This window comes from Bremia lactucae, linkage group LG11 (assembly GCF_004359215.1).
Source record: "Bremia lactucae strain SF5 linkage group LG11, whole genome shotgun sequence".
Classification (NCBI taxonomy): domain Eukaryota; phylum Oomycota; class Peronosporomycetes; order Peronosporales; family Peronosporaceae; genus Bremia; species Bremia lactucae.
Window position 1 is genome coordinate 1464882 of NC_090620.1, and position 22078 is coordinate 1486959.

General features: G+C 45.8%; 3 protein-coding genes across 3 annotated transcripts; 2 read left to right on the top strand and 1 right to left on the bottom strand.

Annotated features, from left to right (window-relative positions):
* Nucleotides 1–489: 489 nt before the first annotated feature.
* CCR75_004494 (uncharacterized protein) lies at nucleotides 490–2454 on the top strand (the record flags this gene model as incomplete). Its single annotated transcript, XM_067962580.1, has 1 exon — nucleotides 490–2454. One exon carries the CDS (start codon nucleotides 490–492, stop codon nucleotides 2452–2454), a length of 1965 nt encoding a protein of 654 aa, XP_067817729.1.
* A 2391-nt stretch (nucleotides 2455–4845) lies between these two features.
* CCR75_004495 (uncharacterized protein) lies at nucleotides 4846–6897 on the top strand (the record flags this gene model as incomplete). Its single annotated transcript, XM_067962581.1, has 1 exon — nucleotides 4846–6897. The coding sequence occupies one exon, from the start codon at nucleotides 4846–4848 to the stop codon at nucleotides 6895–6897; it is 2052 nt and encodes a 683-aa protein (XP_067817730.1).
* An 11949-nt stretch (nucleotides 6898–18846) lies between these two features.
* Nucleotides 18847–20253, bottom strand: CCR75_004496 (uncharacterized protein; the record flags this gene model as incomplete). The annotated part of the gene is made up of 1 exon (XM_067962582.1): nucleotides 18847–20253. One exon carries the CDS (start codon nucleotides 20251–20253, stop codon nucleotides 18847–18849), a length of 1407 nt encoding a protein of 468 aa, XP_067817731.1.
* Nucleotides 20254–22078: the final 1825 nt, after the last annotated feature.

The window sequence follows — 22078 nt, forward strand, 5'->3', positions numbered from 1 at the left end:
TGCGCGGTCAGCTAATCCATCCTGTTAAGTATGTCTAAAATTGTACGCTCTATAATGATTGCAGCGCATAAATGATACACTTTACAACGTGACTAAACGCTTTAAAGTTGCTTTGTTAGCAGGATCAGGCTGCAAACATCGATCATGGCCGTCATTCACAGCAGGAAGGCAACCTCTTCAACCATCAAGCAAAAAGTCATTTTTGAGAAGTATATGAGAGAGTGAGATCAAATCTTAAGTTTTTCTTTTAATTTCCACCACGTATTTCAATTGCGCGGAAATCCGACTATCCTTTCGTCGTTACGTCAGACACATCTGTCGAGCTATTACCTATTACTTTATATGCATATCCATGTCAATCCTGCTCGCAATGCGTCTGGTGGTCGGATTGTAAGGGGGCGAGTAATTCATACATAGACTAGTGCAAGTGCTCAACGCGAGCCTCACTCTCGCGGCCACAATTAGCACTGCTTCGTTTCCAGCAACCACATGGCCGAGGAGCCAGCACTTGAGTGCGCTACGTTCAAGCTAACAAAAGCGCCGACTGCCGTGACAGACACCAGTAGTACCACGAGTGGCAGTGACGATGAGAAGAGTGACAAGCACTTGGCCGACAAGGAGCGCCGCTTGCTGCGTGTCGACTCGCTGGGCGTTGACCGTAGCTCCCGCTCGCACTTTAAGGAAGGGATTCGACTCGCCGAAGTGGGCAAATGGGCCACGTTAATTGACCGTCTGGCGTCCGAGCCACAGCTTGCGCGTCACAAAGATCACCATGGCATGCTTCCGCTGCATTGGGCCTGCACGGAGGACGATACGCCACCAAAAGCTGTGCGCGCGCTTCTTGCAGCCTTCCCCGAAGGTGTGATCACTAAAAACAATGCACAGTATCTACCGATACACATTGCCGTCAAAGCGCGTGCGCCATTAGAAACGCTTAAGCTACTCGTGGACTCTCGCCCAAGCTCGCTCATGGAAGATACGCCCGCGGGCAAGACAGTAACTCAGCTTGCCACGGAGATGAAGCTCTCTCAGGGAGCCTTAGAAATGCTTCGACGAGCCGAACAGGACTATCTGGACCTGAACGAAGATGATGACGAGGCTTTTGATTATGAGAACGTCAAGCGCGAAATCGAGATGCAGAGTCAGCTCTTGCGTGAAAGTATGTTGCATCCACCGTCAATGAGCGGCCCAAATGCCTCGTTGCCGTCGTCGAACCCGCTTGGTGCTGCATTTGACTTCAATGCATCGCAACATCCGTTTGAAAATAGCCAGAGCATGGTTACGACACTTAGCTTTGTAGATGGCACGCTTGTGCAGTCGCAGTGCAACTTGTCCAAGTCAATGTCGATCCCTCGCAAGGCAGAGGATCCGAAGCATCAGATAGTGATGGACTCATTGTCTCTGCCACCGACGTCGTTGGCACCTCACATATGTGATGCACCTGGAACGAGTATCTCGCGTTCAAAAAGCTCTCATGACACTACTTCGGCTCAACAACCAGTAGCAGTTGATGACTCAACGTTCGGGCGGCCAATCTATGAGCCCGACCACAACGCTGGGGTGTGTGGAGTATGCTACAAGAAATTTTCAATGTTTCGCAAGAAGTACCAGTGCAAGGGATGCTTCACGTATTTATGCAAGAAGCATGTGGCTGGAAAGATTATGCTACCGAGCTACCCAAAGAAGCGCTCAGTGTGTGGTGATTGCTATCGAATCTACCGCAATGGACCAATGTCTGCAAGTACCACGTCTGGTGCAATTAATTTCGGTCTTAGAGCCAATAGCACTTCCGGTCATCACTTTTTTGGAGGGGGTGCATCAAAAGATAAGAAGGGCTCAAATTCGCACCCTTCCGCATCGCTACAGACGTCGTCCATATCTCCACCCTCAACCATGATTGAAAGTATGGACACGATCAGCGCCAATGCTAGCATGCTATTCAACAATCGCTCGAGCAATTCTTGCGGTTCTCGTGTGAATAGTGCCCGCACACTTCGTGCTGAGTCAACGCATTCGACAAAGGGTCGTCCATCAAACGTTGCTGGCCCACAGACAAATCTTCGTTACAGCACCAACACTTGTGGTGCGCGGCCTAACAGGGTGCTAAGTGGGTGCTGCACGCAAGGTATTGATACTGTAATCAGCGACAGTCTGACAGACAATGGTCGGCGTGCCGCTGACATAGGTGCTCTACAGAATCGTGTTGCGCTACTGGAAGAAAACAACAAGGTTCTTATGACCCGTGTGGCTGACCAAGAGAAGCAGTATAGTGAGGCAATGTTGCTTCTTACCACGACGATGACACGTGTGGCTGAAATAGAAATTCGTCTGCCGATGGAACAAAGCAAGTCATCTCGAGGTACGGGCGGTTCCACCACTGCATCAGAGAGGGCATCCGAGGTGGACAACAGTGGAAAGTTCTCCTTTGCGATGACATTTATGGAGAAGTATTAAGGGTGAGAGGTAAACCATACGAGTGGAGTATAGGTATCGACGTCTCAATATGCCTTAAGGACTTCAACGAAAAGGCACTTGGAAGTTTATTTTATGTAATCAAACAATAATGTAATAATTCATTAATATTCTGTCGAAGACGACCATATTCCTAATTTCGAAATCTCGTAGAAATAATTATCCGATCTCGAGTGACCCGTTTACTTCGACAATCAGATAATCGACTTATAAGGAACCTAGTCAGACTCCTAGTCTCTGATGTGAATGCATTGAGAAGAATCCTTGCGTAAGGTAAGAATCAAGGCACCTGCCAATGAATTGTCGATGAAGCGTCAATGGACTTTCTGGAATTTTCGGTACCAAAAGTTTTAAGCGAATCCTCCATGTCACCTATTTGGCATTTTAAAGTCAACCCTTTATATAAAGTCTAACAAAGATTTGCTTGCTTCAGCAGGGCTGGCAGATAGCAATTACTTTGCTAAGCGATGCTATCCGTCTGCTTTAAAATGTTGATTTTTGATTTTTTGTCGAGCGTGGTAATAATACATCTTTACACTGTTGGATTTAACCACCAACGCGATGCTACAAGTTGTGACACCCACGCTATCGGCAGCAGCGTTCTCGATCACGAGCTTAAGAGCAGCCGTCGCCTTCAAAATGTCTACAGCTATACTACATAACCTTTAAGGTCGATAAATCGCCGAGACGTTGACGAAAGATCGAAAAAAAAGGCTAGGGCGGGGGCACTAAGGGCTACGCCCGGCTTGTCCGTTGCGCAACTCGCGCAAAGCTCGAAAGAGGAATAACTTCACCTCGAACACGATGCTTGTTTTGAATATGGCTAAAATCTCGTGTTCTATTGGAGTGTGTTAGCACTTGAAATTTGGCAAGGCCACGACGGCCTCTTTCGCGCAATCGATCCACAATAGCCGACTTGAAGGCAAAAGGAATTAATTGATTTTAAATAAATACGAGTGAATGTAGTTAAGAAACTGGTTGTGGCATACTTCAGTCGCCAGATTTAGATGGTACAATGTCTTTATATGTAATACTTAACCTGCTGCCATCCTTCGCCGGAAACGCCCAGCTTTTTACCAGGCGGGTTATTTTAAATTAGCTAGTGTAAGGTTTTAGATTTAAATAATTAAATAAAGTACAGTGACGTTTTCTGTACTGGATACTCTGGGTGTAACAAGGTGTATCGTTACATAAAAATCACCTTTTAAGGTTGTTTATTAATATATTATCTAAAAGGTAGACAATTTTTGGAGAATATTACTTTACATGGTAATATTCTAAAAGCTTATCCATTGGCAGATATAGACCATTATATCTACTTTCTCCGCGGTCTAGTCAGCGCTGGACGCGCGCAAAGAGAAAGACAGATTAGACTTTATTACATATTTTGTATCAGTATAAGTAAGTTAGTATTAAGTAGATAGAACGAAAGAACTAAAATATATTAATACCGTTTTTAGTTAACCCTCTTTAAAGCAAGTGTTTAAAGAGTCTTCCTCTGCACTTACTAAAGTACATGAAGTGACGTGAGGCACCACTCGCACTGAGGCAGTGCGAAGTGGACTTGTACTGAAGCAGTACAAGTCAGTAGTGCCCCGTTACAGTATTAATGTAATATGTTCGTCATAACGATCTTCTATCAACTGGCTTTACTATATCAGTAACTAACCTTGCACCTCCTACTTGCGCGACGCCTACTCGTGTCTTGTAACGATATAGCGGGATCGATTGAAAATTAAATCGACCAATCAATAGAAGTAATGGCTTATTGCGTCAATATTACCAAATTTGGTAATATTGGAACTATTGCACCCTCCAATCAACGCCCTAAAAAATAAAATTAATTATTCCTCTTATAGAAAATAATATTTATGTAACGAGATGACCCGTTACAACTCTCTGATTCGTTATTTACATTAAGTTTCTTAAGACTAAGTGACTATTTGAGCCTAGAGCTAAATGACTCTGCTAAACTCAACACGACTGAATGATCACGTTACAGCTTCCGATACCACTAAGTTTGGTTTAAACACTGGCGGATTAATTGGGACAATTTCCATTTAATCGGAGGAGATTTTGTCCTCAATTTTTTTTGGTATGATTATACGTAGTCGCATTCTGCAAAATAATGGGGAATAAAAATGATACGTGTAATATATTGCAAAATTAAATCTAAACGCAGGCGATTTAAAATGTAGCCTAATGCAATCAGTAATAGTATCGTTAAGAAGCAAAGAAGTTTTGGCTCTCGATTAAATAAGAGCTGGTTTTGTATAGCTCAGTCGAGGGCTCAATTTGCCAACTTATCACGGTATGTCTCTATGATTTTATAAGTGAAGATGTCTAGCTGACTGTTATTCTATTCTCGACAGGATGAAGGTGGACTTGCCGCCTTCTTCGCGGGTTAATGTCTCAAGTCCAACACACGTGGCACATGTGTTGCCACTCATGCGTTCGTGCAGTATGGGGTGGTGGCTGCCTCGTGTGCTCCTTTTAAGCAGCTTGGTGTATGCGCTCGTGATACTGGCATGGTCATTGCACATCCATTCCTACTCGAGGGCTTCTATAGCAGCTTTTGGTAAGCAAAAGAGCGAAGCCAAGACTGCTTCTGAAATATTAAGGACGAGCTATACTACGGGCATTATAGCACAGCAGAGAGAGCAAGAAGCCAAAGTCAGAGCCACGTCTGGTAATGTTCCGAACGCACTACAAGTGGAAACAGACCTTTCAATGGTGCAAAAGGGTCTACGTATACCCCAAGAAGCAGCTGTGGCAACGATACAGATCGAAGACGTTCACGATACAGCATCCAAGAGTCAATCGCTCATTCGTAATAATCTTTATAAAAAATATGACAAAGATGGTCAAGATGTTCGCTTATATCCACAAAAAGAGATGGAACAAAGAGATCTCAAGTGTATTGGTTGGAGAGCGACGGGTAAATGCAGCCCGTATGGACCACGCAAACCCGAGAAGGATGAAGGGTGTGACACAAGGATATCACCTCGTCTCTCTGGGTTTTGCGAAGTGGAAGATACAAAGACGGGTGAGCGTTTTCGAGTGATGCAACGCTATTGCAACAGCCTGAAGGACGATGCCAAATTCTTCTGCTCGGATGCGGCGAAATTTGTTAATTTTCGATACGAAGCGCGCAAGGCAGTAGACCTCGCCCAAAGTGCGATCTCGATGGATCACAACCGTGAAGAGATTGACTCGAGTGAATTTAGTAATGGACAGCGCGATGGCATCGTCATGGTTGTGTATCCAAAGCTCGTCCCCAGTGCCTACGCGGCAATTAAAACATTGCGCAGCGTGCTTGGATGCAAATTACCCATTGAAATCTGGTACAGCAGTGATGAAATGGATTTAATGTCCGATATTACGAAACCTCTGAATGCACTCGCAAGCGAAAATCCAACGTTGATGCGTTTTCAGGAGATCACGATTGAATCGCACAATAATGTTTTTGGAGCCAAAATTGCTGCTATCTACCACAGCCGTTTTGCACGCCTTTTGTTCTTGGATGCCGACAACATGCCTTCTCGCGATCCGACGTTTTTATTTAATTCACGAGAGTTTTTGGACCACGGAGCTGTCTTTTGGCCGGATCTGTGGCATCCAAATCGAACGATCTTTAATATCCACAGTAAATCGCTGCTATGGGAGCTGTTAGACATGCCCTTTATCGACATGTTCGAACAAGAAAGTGGTCAGCTTTTAATCGACCGCCGTCGTCATACATTAGCTCTCGAGCTCGTCATGTTCTACAGCTTTCACAAGCCCAACTTCTTCACGTCGATGCAACTTGTTCACGGGGACAAGGATCTTTTTCGTCTCGCGTGGTTGACACTCGAGGCACCTTTTCATATGATAAAGACCCCTCCTGCCTTAGCAGGCAAGTTTATTAACAACACCTTCTGTGGCTTGACCATGGCGCAACACGACGCTCAGGGCGCTGTGTTGTTCCTGCATCGCAATTCCCACAAACTGATGGGAGAAGTGCTTCGAGAACACGTCGCCTATAAAATGAGAGCGAAGGCACGGCTGAAAAAAATTGCGGAACTTCGATGGCAATATCAACGGGAGGGCAAGCAAATTCCAGTATTACATGAGCTGCATGAAATGGCCGAGATCTCTGAGACTCCATCCCCGACCGTCGACCTCCCGGAATCGGATGGATATCCGGACGCGATCGTTTGGACGCACTTGCAGTCGTTTAAGAGCACATCGAAGCTGGAAGATTACAACGTGCAGGCTTACTCAGTAGCCTCAAATCCTCAAAGATGCTATGGAGAGCCCGACGCAAGCAAGAGCGCGCACTTTGGTCTGCAGGAGATTGCGACATTGCCTTTTGCGGGGCTCGAAACGTACTTGCGCCGCTATGCTGCAGAGGCTGTAGCGATTCAGATGGCGGTGGCAGAGTGACATCAATGAACTGGTTCAGGAGTCACAGTCTTTATCTACACCATTCGATGCATAGCGACCTCATTTATTCCGTGCAAATGGTTCAATGCAAGAATTGAGCATGCAGCAAGTGAAGTAGGACAACCATCACATCATACCTCGTCTTTTACCAGCTTAAACATTTGAAGACTCCAAGCAGTTTCCACATTCGAGAGCTTGGTTCGATCTTTGTTGGGATGTCAATGTCGCTGTCGCTCTTTGAGACTTAAACTCAAATTGCACAGCTTGCGACGTATGCTTTTGTCAGGAATGGGATTATGGCTAAATGGCATTTAAGCGTTTGCACGAACAAGGCTGCCATGTTCGTCGTTTGCTGTAGTGGGACACACATCGGTTGGAGAACCGTTGTTGTGGTACATTTACTTTATGGGTAAAATACCCTTTTATTTAAATTTAAAATAGTTAGTTACTTAAATCCCATTTATTATGGGTAACAAATGTGGTCGCCGCCGGATATAAATCTGGCAGCCGAAACCTATTTTAAATTAGCTAGTGTAAGGTTCTTAGATTTAAATAATTAAATAAAGTGCAGTTCACTTTTGATTTTAAAACGCAAGTGCCTTCCTAAGGCTTGCGCATTGAAGTGTAAGAGAAAGAAGCCTTTCTAAGGTATATCCTCTTGGGCACTAGTTGCCACTTGGTTCTACGAACCCGTGAACCCCATACAAGGATTCCTTATGCCATAATAGCTTGTACGACTACCTAAGTTGTTAAACCCATTAGTTCAATAGAACTAGTGACTCTCTGAGTCTGAAAGTCTTCCTCTGACTTTAGGAGCGAGGTAGCTCCGCTAAACCTGGTAGCACTCGTAGTCAATCTACTCCTGAGTCTATACAAGACTAATTTCTTACGAAAATGGAAGAGGTTCCAGGATTGGCAGAAGCGCAACGGCCGCTTATGACAAGCTCAAAACATTATTCGGGCTTGAGCGCGTGAAATTTATTATTTTTCAGGGACCAGAGGTCCTGCTCGCAAGGCTTGAAGCCTTCATGCGATAAGATGCCTCCCTGATCGGTCAGGTGCAGGACCACTTAGCGGCATCTATGCCAACCCGGTACATCTCTGTACCTGACTCAAAGCCGAGGGCTCGCCCTCTAACTATAAATGTGAAGACATTTGACGGAAAATAGGAAGAAATTCTTCCTTTTTGGATTAAGCAGATCAAAATGTCCAATGTTATCGCCGTGTTCTTAACAGAACGGCAAAAGGTGGCTATGGTCATTTCCAAACTTGGAGGTAGAGCTATGGAGTGGGCACTATCGTGCAGCACGTCCATAAACGACGCTTTTCCCTCATGGAATTCGCTGATACAGCAAATGGCTAGCATGTTTGCACCGCCTGATCAGGCTTTTCGCATGCGAGCACGGTTCCTAGCGACTCGATAGGGTAAACGAACCCAAATGGACTTTGTCCAGGAGTTGAGAACTCTCATTGCGTCTATGCATCACGATCCGGTGCAAGAAGCAATTGTGGTAACAATCTTTATGGGGAACTCAATGAGGGCGTTGCCCGGAAGGAATTGTTCTGATCTCATCCTGCTACTTTCGAAGAGGCAGTTGCCATAGCGCTACGCGCCGAGTTCGACTTTAAGTCTGCTCGCGTTAGCACGCCTATTTACCGAACAAGGTCTTCGAGCACATGGATTTCGTCTAATAGTGCGGAACCCAAGGATATAAGCCTTGTTGAGGAAGGAGAAGAGGCTCTTTAAGCTGTGAAACAGCATAAGACCATCTGTAGATGTTATATAAGCGGAAGCACGAAACGTTTACATCCGGCCTGCCCTCTTCGAAATTCGCGTAAAGCTCGAAAGAGCTCCAACTCCGACCTATACCAGAGATCTGGTACGGCGCGGGAAAACGTCGAAATCTAGTAGGTGCGGGGCGCCCTACTGGGGAAGACGTAGGTTTTGTTGAACCTCTATGAGGTGAGAATAAACAGAACCTAGCCCCAATTAGCTCGGTGCTCAATGGCACGGGGCGAAACTACAAGCCTGGCTTGCTAGTCGCTCAAGCGACTGTAAAGGGTTTTGATAAGCCGTGGTCAATTTAAATTGACTCAGGACCGGCTTGCAATTATGCTCGACGCTTTTTCCTTCAAGGAAGTCAACAATACGTCGAGGCGCTTAAAGTGCATGAAGGTGATACAATCACTGTTTGCTTAGCGACTGGGACTCGTGTCACTGATCCCAAACTTTCATTGAACTTAGGTATAAAGGTTTTGGACTTTGACAGTATGGAACGCTGTCTTGTCCTTGATTTCGATTCGAGATATGATCTCATCCTTGGAATGGCCTGATTAGAACACTATGAGCCATGAATCGATTTTAGGTCTATGACCTTAGACACCAAGTGCAATGTTCCTAGCAAAGTTTTGGAGAGTCATGAGCCCACCTTTGCCAGGCAACAAAAGCGCTATTGGCGCGGATCATTGAATGAGTCTGTCAGTGTTTTAAATATTGGCATGTCTGAGTTAATAAACTCTAATATTCAAAACATTAATTCTGAGCCCGACTCAGCAGAAAAAATTGGAACGGCACGTTCTCCGTCGAGCGACACTCGTTGTAATAACGATTCACTGAATGCTGAAAGCATTGTTGGCTTAAGGCCGAATCATCAAGGGTGCAATATCCATGAGATATGTGGAGTGGCACGTCTAAGTCCATCGAGTATAGTCGGCCGAGGTGGCATCATACTTAGTGTCAGTAGTGACACTGTTGCCGGTTCGCCAGGACCTCAAGGGTGCAATATCCCTGAGATACGTGGAGTGGCACGTCTTAGTCCACCGAGTGTGTCGGCCGAGGTGGCACCATACTGAGTGTCAATAGTGACACTATTGGCGGTTTGCCAGGGCGTTTTGGGTCAAACCCTTCTAATTCACGTGAAGCGACACGTAAACGTTCGCCGGATAAGGAAGTTGAGTTACCGATTTCCTTGTCAGATGTCAAATTAGACACCATGTCTTGTATAGAACCAATACAGGCTGGAAAGCCCCGGGACGTAAATGTCCGGGCCTCAAAATGGCGTTTTGTCTCCACTCCAAGACAGGAGGGAAACGAAGCGTTTATACCCTCACAAAGTGATACGCGTGAACAATTACACACGCTTGTAAATGGTGTAATCGGTAACATTGAGGGGGAAGTTAGCCTTGCAGCAATCCCTTCGTTACATGCTCTTTTAGAGCAATTGATGAGTGCGGCCGAGCCTTAAAGGCTGGTGACTTATCTGAAATGGTGGTCATTCGACCAATAATTGAGTTAAACCCATCGTCACTTCCAGACTAAGCTGTTCTGAATGACACAAAAGCTGCATTTAGTGCGCGAAATGGGTCATTGATCCTTAAAGATCCTACAGAACCAATTTAATAATTGATATAGGAATTCCAAGATGTGGTAAGTAATAATCCACCATCAGTTTTACCTCCCGGTAGAGGTGTCTGTCATGAAATTGACTTGGTTCCTGGACCAAATACTGTGTCACACAAATGGCCTTTACCAAGGGAACAGTGTGACGTCATTGACTATTTCTTCCATGCTAAACACGAGGCTGGAATGGTACGATAGAGCAAATCTCTCCATTCGACATCGACATTTTGCGTCATAAAGATAAATGGTAAATGGCGCATTGTACATTTATAATAAGCTTTATGCTGCCACTATACCAGCACAAAAGGATGTTCTTGAGAATAATATGGTGGGATGTCCAATGTACAGTGCACTTGACTTAGTCGATGGTTACTATCAATTGCTTATGTGAGCTAGCAATATCCCGCTTACAGCGGTTACCACCCCAAGCGGTATGCTATGGGAGTAGCTGGTTATGCCACAAAAGGGCTTTTCAACGCCCCGGCAACATTAAATCGACTAGTGACGCAACTGATTCGCCCTCATCGAGATTATGCACAGACTTATTTTGATGACATTTTTGTCCATAGTCGAGCGGAGCAGGGTCGGTTGGATAAGAAAAACCATTTGCGAGCAGTGCTCGAGTGTATGCGCACAAAAAAATTGTATGCATTTAAATGCATTTTTGGCGCAGAAGAAATTCCTTTTTAAGGTGCTTAATTGGGTAGCGAGGCCTTAGGGCGGATCCCGCTTAGGTAAAAGCAATAGTTGGTTTGTCGGTATCTAAAACCCAAAAGGATTTGCGTAAGTGGATGGGTTTCACTAATTATTTACACAAATATAGCGATAATTACGCTGATATGGCTTAGGCCATTATGCAATCTCCTTTAAGAGGATACAGACTGATGATGGACTAGCACAGAGCATATTGCTTTTGAAGCGTTAAGGATAGTCGAATTTATGCTCCGATTCTGGCACTGCCAAATTCAAATTGGCCTTTAAGTGTCGACTGTGACGCTTCGGATTTTGCCATTGGTAGTGCTTTGTTACAAACAGATGTTGATGGACATAGTCGTGTTATTGCGCTCGAGTGTAGACAGCTTAAAGCTGCGGAAAAGAACTACCCAGTTCATGACAAAGAGTTACTTGCTATGAAGTATGCTTTCGTCAAATTCAGAGTTCATCTGCTCGGCTCTAAGCCGTTTGTGATATACAGATCACGCGTCATTACGCACGGCGACTAATTCGCCCCAACTCTCACAGAGAATGGACCGATGGCTATCCTTTTTCGCGTAATACAACTTCGAGGTGAAGTATAAGCCCGGCAAGCAGAATGCTTTGGCCGATGCGTCATCATGAAGGCCGGTTTATGGGCTTTCTCATCTAACGACTATCATGTTGCATATTCCTAGATTGATTCGTTCGGCTTACGCCAAGGATGAACAGTGTGTAGCTCTGCTACGAACTTTAAAGAATTCTGATTAAGTTATTAAATTGCTCGTTTGCGTGCAAGGTTGCATCGTTTTTCTATCGATAACGACCTATTGCTTTATTGCACAGACGTCGCGGACTTTTCGAGTGTCGTTGTTCCTCATGGTGAGGATTTGAAGTACCAAAATTTTTATGAGGCACACGATACTGTCCTTGGTGGTCATCTCGGCAGAGAAAAGACCAACGGCTGTATAAGCCAGATTTATTAGTGGTTCAAACTTTATAAATGGGTCAGCACATATGTTCGCACATGCGAAACTTGCCAACGGATTAACCCTCAGCGCATGCTGCTGCGCCACTGGCGAGTCTTCCGTCCCCATAGGTTGCTGGGAGTCCTTTAGTATGGATTTTTTATGGCCTATCAAAAGATTCAGCCGGTAACTCTGGCATAGTGGTCTTTGTTGACCGATTGAGCAAAATGGCTCACTTAGCGGCCGTGCCAGATACCATTGATGGAGAAGGTACAGCTACGCTGTTTATCGATCGTGTGTTTCGTTAACATGGTTTGCCATTGATAATTGTCTCTGATCGGGACTCCCGTTTCACGCGTAAATCTGGAATTCAATTTTCCGAGTGCTCGGCACCAGATTGGATATGTCCACTGCGGACCATCTGCAGACCGATGGTCAAACTGAACGTGTCAATCGCGTCATTGAAGACGTTTTACGCAGCGTGTGTGCTCAGACACCCAAGCACTGGAGCTCAATGCTCCCAGTGGTGGAGTTTGCATTAAAAACGCTGTTCATGCCTCTACAAGTTATAATCCAATCTATGTAAACGGTCTTACCCACCCACGCGTTCCATTAACGACACCACTGTGTGTTTCAGGGCTTGCTGGGGGAGAGTTAGCCGATAGGCTTGCTGATATCAGCCCTGTTACCATCGGATACAAGTAAGCGAGTTGTCGCGACGCGATCGTGTCTTAAGACATGTAAGGTATACGATGGCTGATTGCCAAGACAAACGAAAAGAACAAGCAGATGCCAAAGGCAGAAGCTGTAATAATTCTTATACGGTCGGAGACTGAGATTTACTAAACGCTAAAAATCTACCTTCCAACTTGGTTTCCGCTGTCTTCAAGACCAAATTGCGCCCGCACTTTATTGGACCATTTACGGTCGTGGCCAAGAAGGGCCTAGCTTATACGCTAAACCCTCCTAGCAAGCCGCGTACAACACCCAGTGTTCTACGTTGGCTTGCTTAAGCCATATCGGTTCCCTTCCCACGTGGACTTGAAGGCGCTTGCGCCGAGAGAGGCGGTCGTGCCGCAGATTGCTGAATTCTCACCAGGATATCCAGCTGGCCTTCTAAACGAGGCTGCTGACGCTCCAGCGTCGAAAGACATTTTCAAACATCCACAAAGAGCTCTCAACCCGAGCAAGGACCTCACGAAGCGAGATCCTTGCTCGGGTACCTCGTGTTGTAGAGCATCAAATGCTTCCGCCGAAATTTCGGTCTCCTTCCGCGCTGCTTGATGCGCGGGGGAACCTTCAGTTTCATGTGGAGAAATATTAAAAGCGACGTCGTCCTAAGGGTTAATACCAGTATCTGGCGAAGCGGCTGGGGAACCCTTTTCTGAAAACTCTTGGGAGTTCGAGGTACCTCTTCGGCAAAATTGCCCGCACGCCGTTGACGTTTTCGAGTGCCAAGCTCAGGGTCAACTCGCGTCAAACGACGCTTTTCACTACTAAACGTGAGGTTAGGTGGATCTATAGCCTCAGTGCGGCTTCGATCCATGGTTGTACGGTCAACCGAAGCACTGAAATATTGGCCAGGCTTTTCTTTGTTTTGTGGCATAGATACCAAACGTAACTGGCTTTTGGCCTTAAGCTTAGCGAAATCGAAGCGAAGCTTCCGTTCCAAATGAAAATCACCTCTATCCGCAGGCTCTCTGATTATCCATATATTACGAAGGCGGCGGGCCCGGTGGACCCAGTTCTCAAACGAGACTTCGTTTTCACTCCTTCTTTCGTTTGGAAACAAAACGATCGGAATTTTACCTCATGGAGATTGCCGAAGCCCTACGGGCTTGATCACGTAAACGCGTCAGATACTGACTTCGCGTCATTACCTTTGGCGTAAGATATTGCTCATGAAGAGCGTCGCGGGCAGCTATCTTCTTCGGGTCACCAGATATCCAGGTGCACGAGCTTTGACCCGCTTTCTCTTTAAGACGCTCGTCCGTACTAAGCGGAGTGAATCTATATTCACTACGAGCTCTAGCTTTCGCTATCTCGGCAGCTCGACGACAAGCTCTTTCCTTTATGAGGATTATCCACTCTTGCTTTTCATCGAGCGGATTCGTAATGATGTTGGACTCAGGGTCCCGTGTCTTGCTCAATGCAGTTATGACATCAGCGGCACCACGTTCTGGGAGCGGATTCGGGGCCCGCCGACGTTCATCCGGAGGAGAAGGCGTGTAAGAACAACGCTCTTTCTCCTTCTCCTCTGATGGAGAGTGATTTTCAAAGTCAGCCATTCCCTCATCGTCGAGGAAGGTGCTAAGAGTTTGTGACTCACGCTTGATTGTCATGAGACAAAGGAATGATAAACACAACCGAACGGTTAGCTTTTAGGTTCCAACCTCAAAGAGGAAATGAAGCAGATGTTTTCACTCGGTGTCAACAGTCTGATGGGGGATGGTGAAATGGGGCACACATCTGTTGGAGACCGTTGTTGTGGTATATTTTCTTTATGGGTAAAATACCCTTTTATCTAATTTTAGAATAGTTAGTTACTTAGTTCCCAATTAAATGGGTAACAAATGTGGTCGCCGCCAGTAATAAAGCTGGCGGCCACAATATATTTTAATTTAGCTAGGGTAAGGTTTTTTGGCAACTAGTCCTCAAGAGGTTACACCTTAGATAGAAGTCTTTCTAAGGTGTAACCTCTTGAGGACTAGTTGCCACTTAGTTCTACGAACCCCTGGATTCCTTGGACTAGGATCCCTTAAGCTTTAATAGCTTGTACGACTTCCTGAGTTGTTAAGCCCATAAGTTCAATATAACTAAGTGACTCTCTGAGTTTAAAAGTCTTCCTCTGACTTTAAGAGCGAGGTAGCACCGCTACAGATAAACTAGAGGTGGATTTGATGATCGTCTTTAGTGCCGCTTTGGTCCGTGAGGAGTGACGAACTATTTCAACGGCTAGTCTCTATTTTCTATTTTACAAAGCGAAGCCGTCTTGAAATAGTTTTATCTCAGATAAAGAGAAACGTTTTTCTATCATTCTTGGACTGTGCGATACAAATCTTTAGAAACTGTCGACGGTGCTCGGACGCTTTTAAGTCTACGAGCCGATTATTATTAATTTGACACTTATTCGTATACGTATGTTTGTCGTCATATCCATACAGCTTTTCACCAACGACTTCGGTTTATTTATACTTTGGTGCAGCTTATGGAATTATGATGAGCTTATGGTGAAAAGGAACAATTCAAGCATTGCAAAAGTTGTATTTGTGCGCTGGATTTTTTTTACTAAGTCTTTCAACGCTTGTTACTTATCAGGAAGGCTGCTGCAGCCACATAATTTCTAACTTGATTCTTGCAAGAAATACATTATCACTGTCAGCGGTTGAGCAGCCATTCTTGAAAAAAACTGTCGGGTCATCCATGCTTAGACATTGTGTCTGTAAAGTAATCTTAAGCGCTCTCCTGTTTTCTTGTTGAAACACCGTTTTTTCTGGCTCGTCCGATGAAGAATGGCTGGAACTTATCAGACCCATCAGCAGTCGCTGTGCAAGCTACGGTGATGCGTGTCTGTATAACAGCTGTCAGTTTCTCAATTTAAGTGGAAAACCAAATGGAGATCAATTTACCATGTATTTTTTGTGCCCCTCAACATATGCCTGAGCGATCGTCCTATCAGGTGTCGAAAGCTGGGTCAGCAAGGGAAATCATTTAAAACAAAGGCACAATTAAACTAGCCAGTCTCATCCATGTTCTACACATCACGGATAGAAGACCCGGCAATATCTGTCTTCAGCTCAGGTAGAGTCTCGTTCAAAGCCTCCACATCAACCGATCCGCTTTTGCCGTGGATGCGGATAGGACGGAATTTGTGGCGTTGTTGAAACTTCAAAAACAATCTGTGAGATAACTTGACAGCGTTATTCGGCATTCCAAGTGATTCGGCAAATCTGTGAGCCTTTGCGCAGATCAGATCCTAATTTGTCGCCACGTTGATTTTTGGTCAAAATCAACGTGGCGACATATTACTCTGTGCACGTGGCCCGTGAAGCCGCAAAGCTAGCAACTGCACGGATCAGTGCAGCTGTTGGTAATGCAAATGTTTCAGTAGACGCTAATGCGTCTACCGCGGGGACTACGTCACCTCCTACTCCCATTGGAGGTGACTGGAACATGCCACCTGTTGATGACATTGCAGGGGTGACAGTGACAAGTCACCTGCTACACCAATTGCAGGTGACTGGTTTAAGTCATCGGCATCGCCCGACTCAGTGTCTACTGTAAAGGCCGCGGGATCACCCGAAGTCGTGTCCCTTAAACCTTTGGATTCTAACGTGACAACTAGAGGTGATTACGAGGTTGTTCGGCTCGTCGGACCTCTTTGGTGGTGAGACATCTGATGATGATTTCGTGGGCGATGATCACTCTGGTGACGTTAGTATGCGTCACTAGGAACTAAGAGATCTCGAAGGGAAGAGTGCTGTTGGTGTTTATAGTTTGAATTACCAGGAAACGAGTGATTCTAGGGATTCCTCCAAGGGCCAACTTAACGTTAAGGTTAACATAAGCCAACAGGAGAGGGACCGCAATAAGTTGCGGTTCCCTTCTGATAAGAGGCCTTAGTTGCTCTTTCTCGGATAATGTAATTCGTGGGTCTCTGGTATGACCAATGGTCGTCTCGTTAGTTGACTCACCAGGCTTCAAAAGCCTGGTGGGGATGAGACGGAATTCTTCATCGATGCCTTTTTTCCGGCATCGGTGGTACTCTTCTTAAACTAGCACAGGATATCAAATCTTCGCTCCAACGTTGGACAGCCTTTGTACATAATGTACAAAACATAGGCCGAGATGTCAGCCTTGACAAGATAAATGCTTACCGTGAACGGTTCGAGAAACGGACCGTATTTGGTGCACGCTATAAGTTGCACCGTTTGTCTAGAGAGGCACGGATTCCTTGCCTCTTGTGGGGGGACTCATGCCCATGCTGATTTACGGGTCATGCCCCTAAAGAAGCATATTCCGTTAAAGATCCTCATTGGTGGATACTCATCTCTTACGAGATGCGTTAAGGGATTGAGAACCTCCACTCCTTTTACGAGCGTGAGAGGCGCTCGTTCTCCGGTGGATCTTCTGTCGAGGAGGATGGGTCTTGCCGTACCGCAAGACAAAACCCGAAACGTCCAACTTGAGTTGGGAACAAGGTTCCCGACTATCATGCGAGGGTGGATGCCCTCGCCAACGAACGAGATAAATCGTTCAAACCTCCTTTACTTTATGGTGGTTCGAGAAGCTTTCAATAAGACAACGCTTCTCACCACTCGAATCCGTCATGAATGTGGAGGGGGAGGAAAGACCGGGTTCGATCACACCCTTCACTATTTGAAGAAGGACATTAACCACAAGCGATCCCGTCGACGCGATTTAGCATTGACGATTGATAATGTTTCTCGAGACGCCTTAAGAAATTGTGCGCAGGTTGCGACTGATCATTTGGCGAACGACAGGACACATTAGTCGCTTCAAAATGAGCTGGTGATGGCTCGCCAGAAGGTCTCTTCCTCGGAGGAAAGAGTGGATTGTCTGGTTCAAGATAATCAGATTATGTTTCGAGACGAAAGGGCTTTGGCTCGGAGCCATCCGTCTTTGGCTATCACCTTAGACCGTTCCAGTGTATTCCGGAATCGGAAGAAGCCTCGCACTGATGGTTCGGGCGGAGATGCCCATCTTAAAACGTAGGATGCGTACGCATACTACGATGCAGCGCGAACGTGTACATATTGCCTTGATGGTGTTGTACACGAAACGAGACGATGACCTGGGCAGTAATTTATCACAGTCTACATTCGTCACTACGTGTTTTGGTAGCTTTACAATAGACAATAGGACCAGGCATTAACATCTATTCAAAGTATGTTTGCTTTTTAATTATTGTCAGAGTTCCGCTTCTGTCGGTCCGCCGCATCAGCGATGGATTCCTGTACGAAACGGACAACTGCTTCTCTAGCCAACAGGAAATAAGGACCAGTCAGCTTGCTGAGTCCTGGACCACTCATTTCGATTTTCACCTTTTAAACCATTCATTTTCTATAATTCAATTTTACACATGCGCCATTTTAATTCAGTCGTAATTTGCGCTATTCTGAGAGTTGGTACTCCGTAAGTTAGATTTGGTATAGGGGCTCTCTTTTGTATTATACTAAAAGTATCGTTTTGTTTAACTGTTTTTATTTCAGTCTCGTCATTCTGAATGTGGCGACACTGAAGGGAGATCCGCCTAAATTTCCTGTTTCATCCTCTTACGATTGCTTTTTTAGGACAGCACGCATTTTAATGTCCTCGCTTTCGGAGGTGCAGCCTTTTCAACCAATTTTCTGAATCCACAACAATATTTTAAATGTTGTTGCTGTCTCCTTGCGACTATGAGCCACCACCAATAGGCCTTGTGTACTGCGTGAAGGATTTAATGAATCTAAGTCCTCTGGCATAGTTTCAATTTTTTCACAAGCAGGATGAGCATACAATTGCAGGGATTGCGCGCTTTTTAAAGGAGTCGTCTCAGAATTTTTAGACGCCTTGCAACGCAAGGCGTGTCGACTGCTTCCCTAGAGGAGATGTACATGAAGACTACGAAATACAACCTGAATCAGGCTGATAGGAACAGTTCGTGGGTACTAGCAGTTAGTGTGCTGACCCAGCGCATCTCACATCAAAAGGCTCCAGATTTTGTGCCACATCCCGGTACTTTAGATTGACACGAACGATTTGACCTAAATTCTGTCGTCGGATAGCCTTACTACCAAATTAAGCTCTTGTGCTTATATCCACCTAGTGCAGAGGATACGCCGATGCTCGTCTTCGCTCTCCTGCATTGAGTGCGGCTGAAATGGCTTACTTTTTGTCAGCAAAGTAGTTGTTAATCCACTCGCTTGTCACGGATTTAGGGCGCTCAAGGGGCAGGCTCAACGCGCGGTCCCAGAAAAGCTGCGAGAGCACACCAATGGCACGCGATACACCAAAGAGAACCGTGTAGTAGTTCTTTTGCGTGAGACCGTAATACTGCAGTAGCACGCCGCTGTGCGAATCAACGTTTGGATATGGGTTTTTGGTCTTTCCATGCTCAGTCAGGACACCAGGCATCACCTGGTAAATAGTGTCCACGATGCGGAATAGCTCATCGTTAGGCATGTATTTAAGCCCAAACTCGCGCTGGCACGTGTAACGCGGGTCGGTCTTGCGCAGCACGGCATGGCCGTAACCAGGAATGACCTTGCCAGCATTGAGCGTGTCCCAAGCAAATTGAGTGATGGTCTCCTTGTTCACGTCTAATCCCTTTGTGCGAAACTCGGCTTGTAAGCCGAGAATCCACCCGAGCACCTCTTGGTTAGCAAGCCCATGCAGTGGACCAGCCAAAGCATTGAGACCACCAGCCAAAGACAGGTATGGATCAGACAGGGTCGAACCCACCAAGTGCGTGGTATGCGCACTGGCATTGCCACCCTCATGGTCACTATGAATTACCAAATATAGACGCATGAGCTCATCAAACTCAGCGTTGTCAAAGCCCAGCATGCGGTTGAAATTGGCCGAGTAGTCAAGGCTCGAGTCGTAGGCATGATTTGATTCGCTGAAGTACGTGTTACGATAGATTAGCGCAGCCACCTCGGGAAGGCAAGCGATGAGATTCATGCTGTCCTCATACGTGTACTTCCAGTACGTCGACTTGTGTATCCCCTCTGAGTATTTCTTGGCAAAAATGCTCTCCGTGTTCATAGCTGTAACGGCTGCCGACAATTGCGTCATAGGATGAGCGTGCTTTAGGCCATGGATGAGTTTGCGCACGTGGTCGGGAACCTTGGCTCGCGAGTGCAACTCGGCAGTTACACTGGCGGCTTGATCGGCCGTGGGGACCTCACCGGTCATGAGCAACCAAAGCAAACCTTCAGGTAAAGGCTCGCCATCCTTCTCGATTTTTGGCAAGCACTGCTGGAGATTCGGAATTGTGTGTCCGCGAAAGCGAATGCCCTCCTCAGCATCTAAAAGTGAAGTCTCCCATAGAAGCGATTTAATGCCACGAGCGCCGCCCAACGTCTGGTCGACGGTGACCTCCCCAAGCGATTTGTGGCCGTGCTCAGCTTTAAGCTTCTTGAGAGCCTCCTGGCGCTTTGGAACTTGCTTCTTGAGCTCGTCGAGCAGCGTGCTTGCGGACGAAGAAAGCGTACGAGCCGTCACAGGGGCAGCAATGGAGCGCGTAGCGCTAGCAGCTGTCTGTCGGAGGGAATGGATAATGGTGCTCATTGTCTGTGGGCAACGATAAGAGCAATACACAAAAAATTAGATGCAATAATTGCTGGGTCCAGAGAAATCTATTGGCGTCGTAGTTGCTACACCTCAGATTGTCCAGGAACAAAATTCCGAAATGACATCATCCAAACTTGGAAGGTCGAGGTTTGCTCGACTATGAAGTAAGTATAGTTTTCTCAGGATATCATAACTGACAAGCTTGTGGAATCACCTTTGGCTTATATGTCGGCGGTGGTATATACCGCAATTGAGAGGTCAAATATGTGCTTGAAACGGGGCAACAACTCGTGCTGATTGGATATAGGACAGAGGCGAAAGGAGAAACGCAATGTTTTGGCACGCATCTAACTAATCGGCCAGGTTTTGGCCGTATTTCACATATGGCCATTTTTTAAAATTATAAAAATGTCTTAGATTTCAAATTCTCGTGTAGCTAAGCTATATTCATACAAAAGGAGACATTTTAGTCTTAAATTTTGGTCGCTACACGAGTTTGTTATCGATTCGAAAATGTGGGCCGACGACAAAATTGAGTAACGGTAGGTATTTAAAACTACCACGGATCACTAAACGGAACCGGGCTCATTCTGTAATGGAGCACACATGGGTTGGGGAACCGTTGTTGTGGTACATTTACTTTATGGGTAAAATACCCTTTTATCCTACTCTAAATTAGTAAAAATTACTTAAATCCCATTAAATATATATGACAAATACGGTCGTCGCCAGATATAAATCTGGCGGCCAAAATCTGTTTAAATTAGCTAGGGTAAGGGTTTCAATTAATAATTAGATACAGTGCAGTTTCCTTTTGATCTTAAAGCGTTGAGTGCCTTCCTAAGGCTTGCGCATTGATCTGTAAGAGATAGAAGCCTTTCTAGGGTAAATCCTCTCGGGCACTAGTTGCCACTTGGTTCTACGAACCCCTGAATCCCTTGAACTAGGATTCCTTAAGCTTTAATAGCTTGTACGACTCCCTGGGTTGTTAAATCCATTAGTTCAATAGAACTAAGTGACTCTCTGAGTCAGAAAGTCTTCCTCTGACTTTAGAGCGAGGTAGCTCCGCTACACCTGGTAGCACTTGTAGGCAATCTACGCCTGAGTCTTTACAAGACTAAACCCTCACGATAATGGAAGAGGTTCCAGAATTGTCAGAAGCACAAAGCGCCGCTTGTGACGAGCTCAAAACCTTATTTGGGCTTGAACACGTGGAATTTATTATTTTCCAGGGACCAGAGGTCCTACATGCAAGGCTTGAAGCCTTCATGTGGTACGAAGCCTCCCTGATCGGTCAGGTACAGGACCACTTAGCGGCATCTATGCTAAACTGGTACATCTCTGTACCTGACTCAGAGCCGAGGGCTCGCCCTCTAGCTGTAAGTGGAAAGACATTTGAGGGAAAAGAGGGAAAAAATCACCCTTTTTGGATTAAGCAGATGGAAATGTCCATTGATTCCGCCTTGTTCTTAACAGAACGGCAAAAGGTGGCTATGGTCATTTCCAAACTTGGAGGTAGAGCCATGGAGTGGGTACTATCGTTCAGCACATCCATAAACGACGCTTTTCCCTCATGGGATTCGCTGAAACAGCAAATGACCCGCATGTTTGCACCGCCTGATCAGGCTTATGCTTGCGAGTATAGCTCCTAGCGACTCGACAGGGTAAACGAACTCTAGGGGACATTGCATCTATGCATCAAGACCCGGTGCAAGAAGCAACTGTCGTAACAATCTTTATGGGGGGTCTGAATGAGGGCGTTGCCCGGACAGAATTATTTCGATCTCATCCTGCTACTTTCGAAGAGGCAGTTGCCATAGCG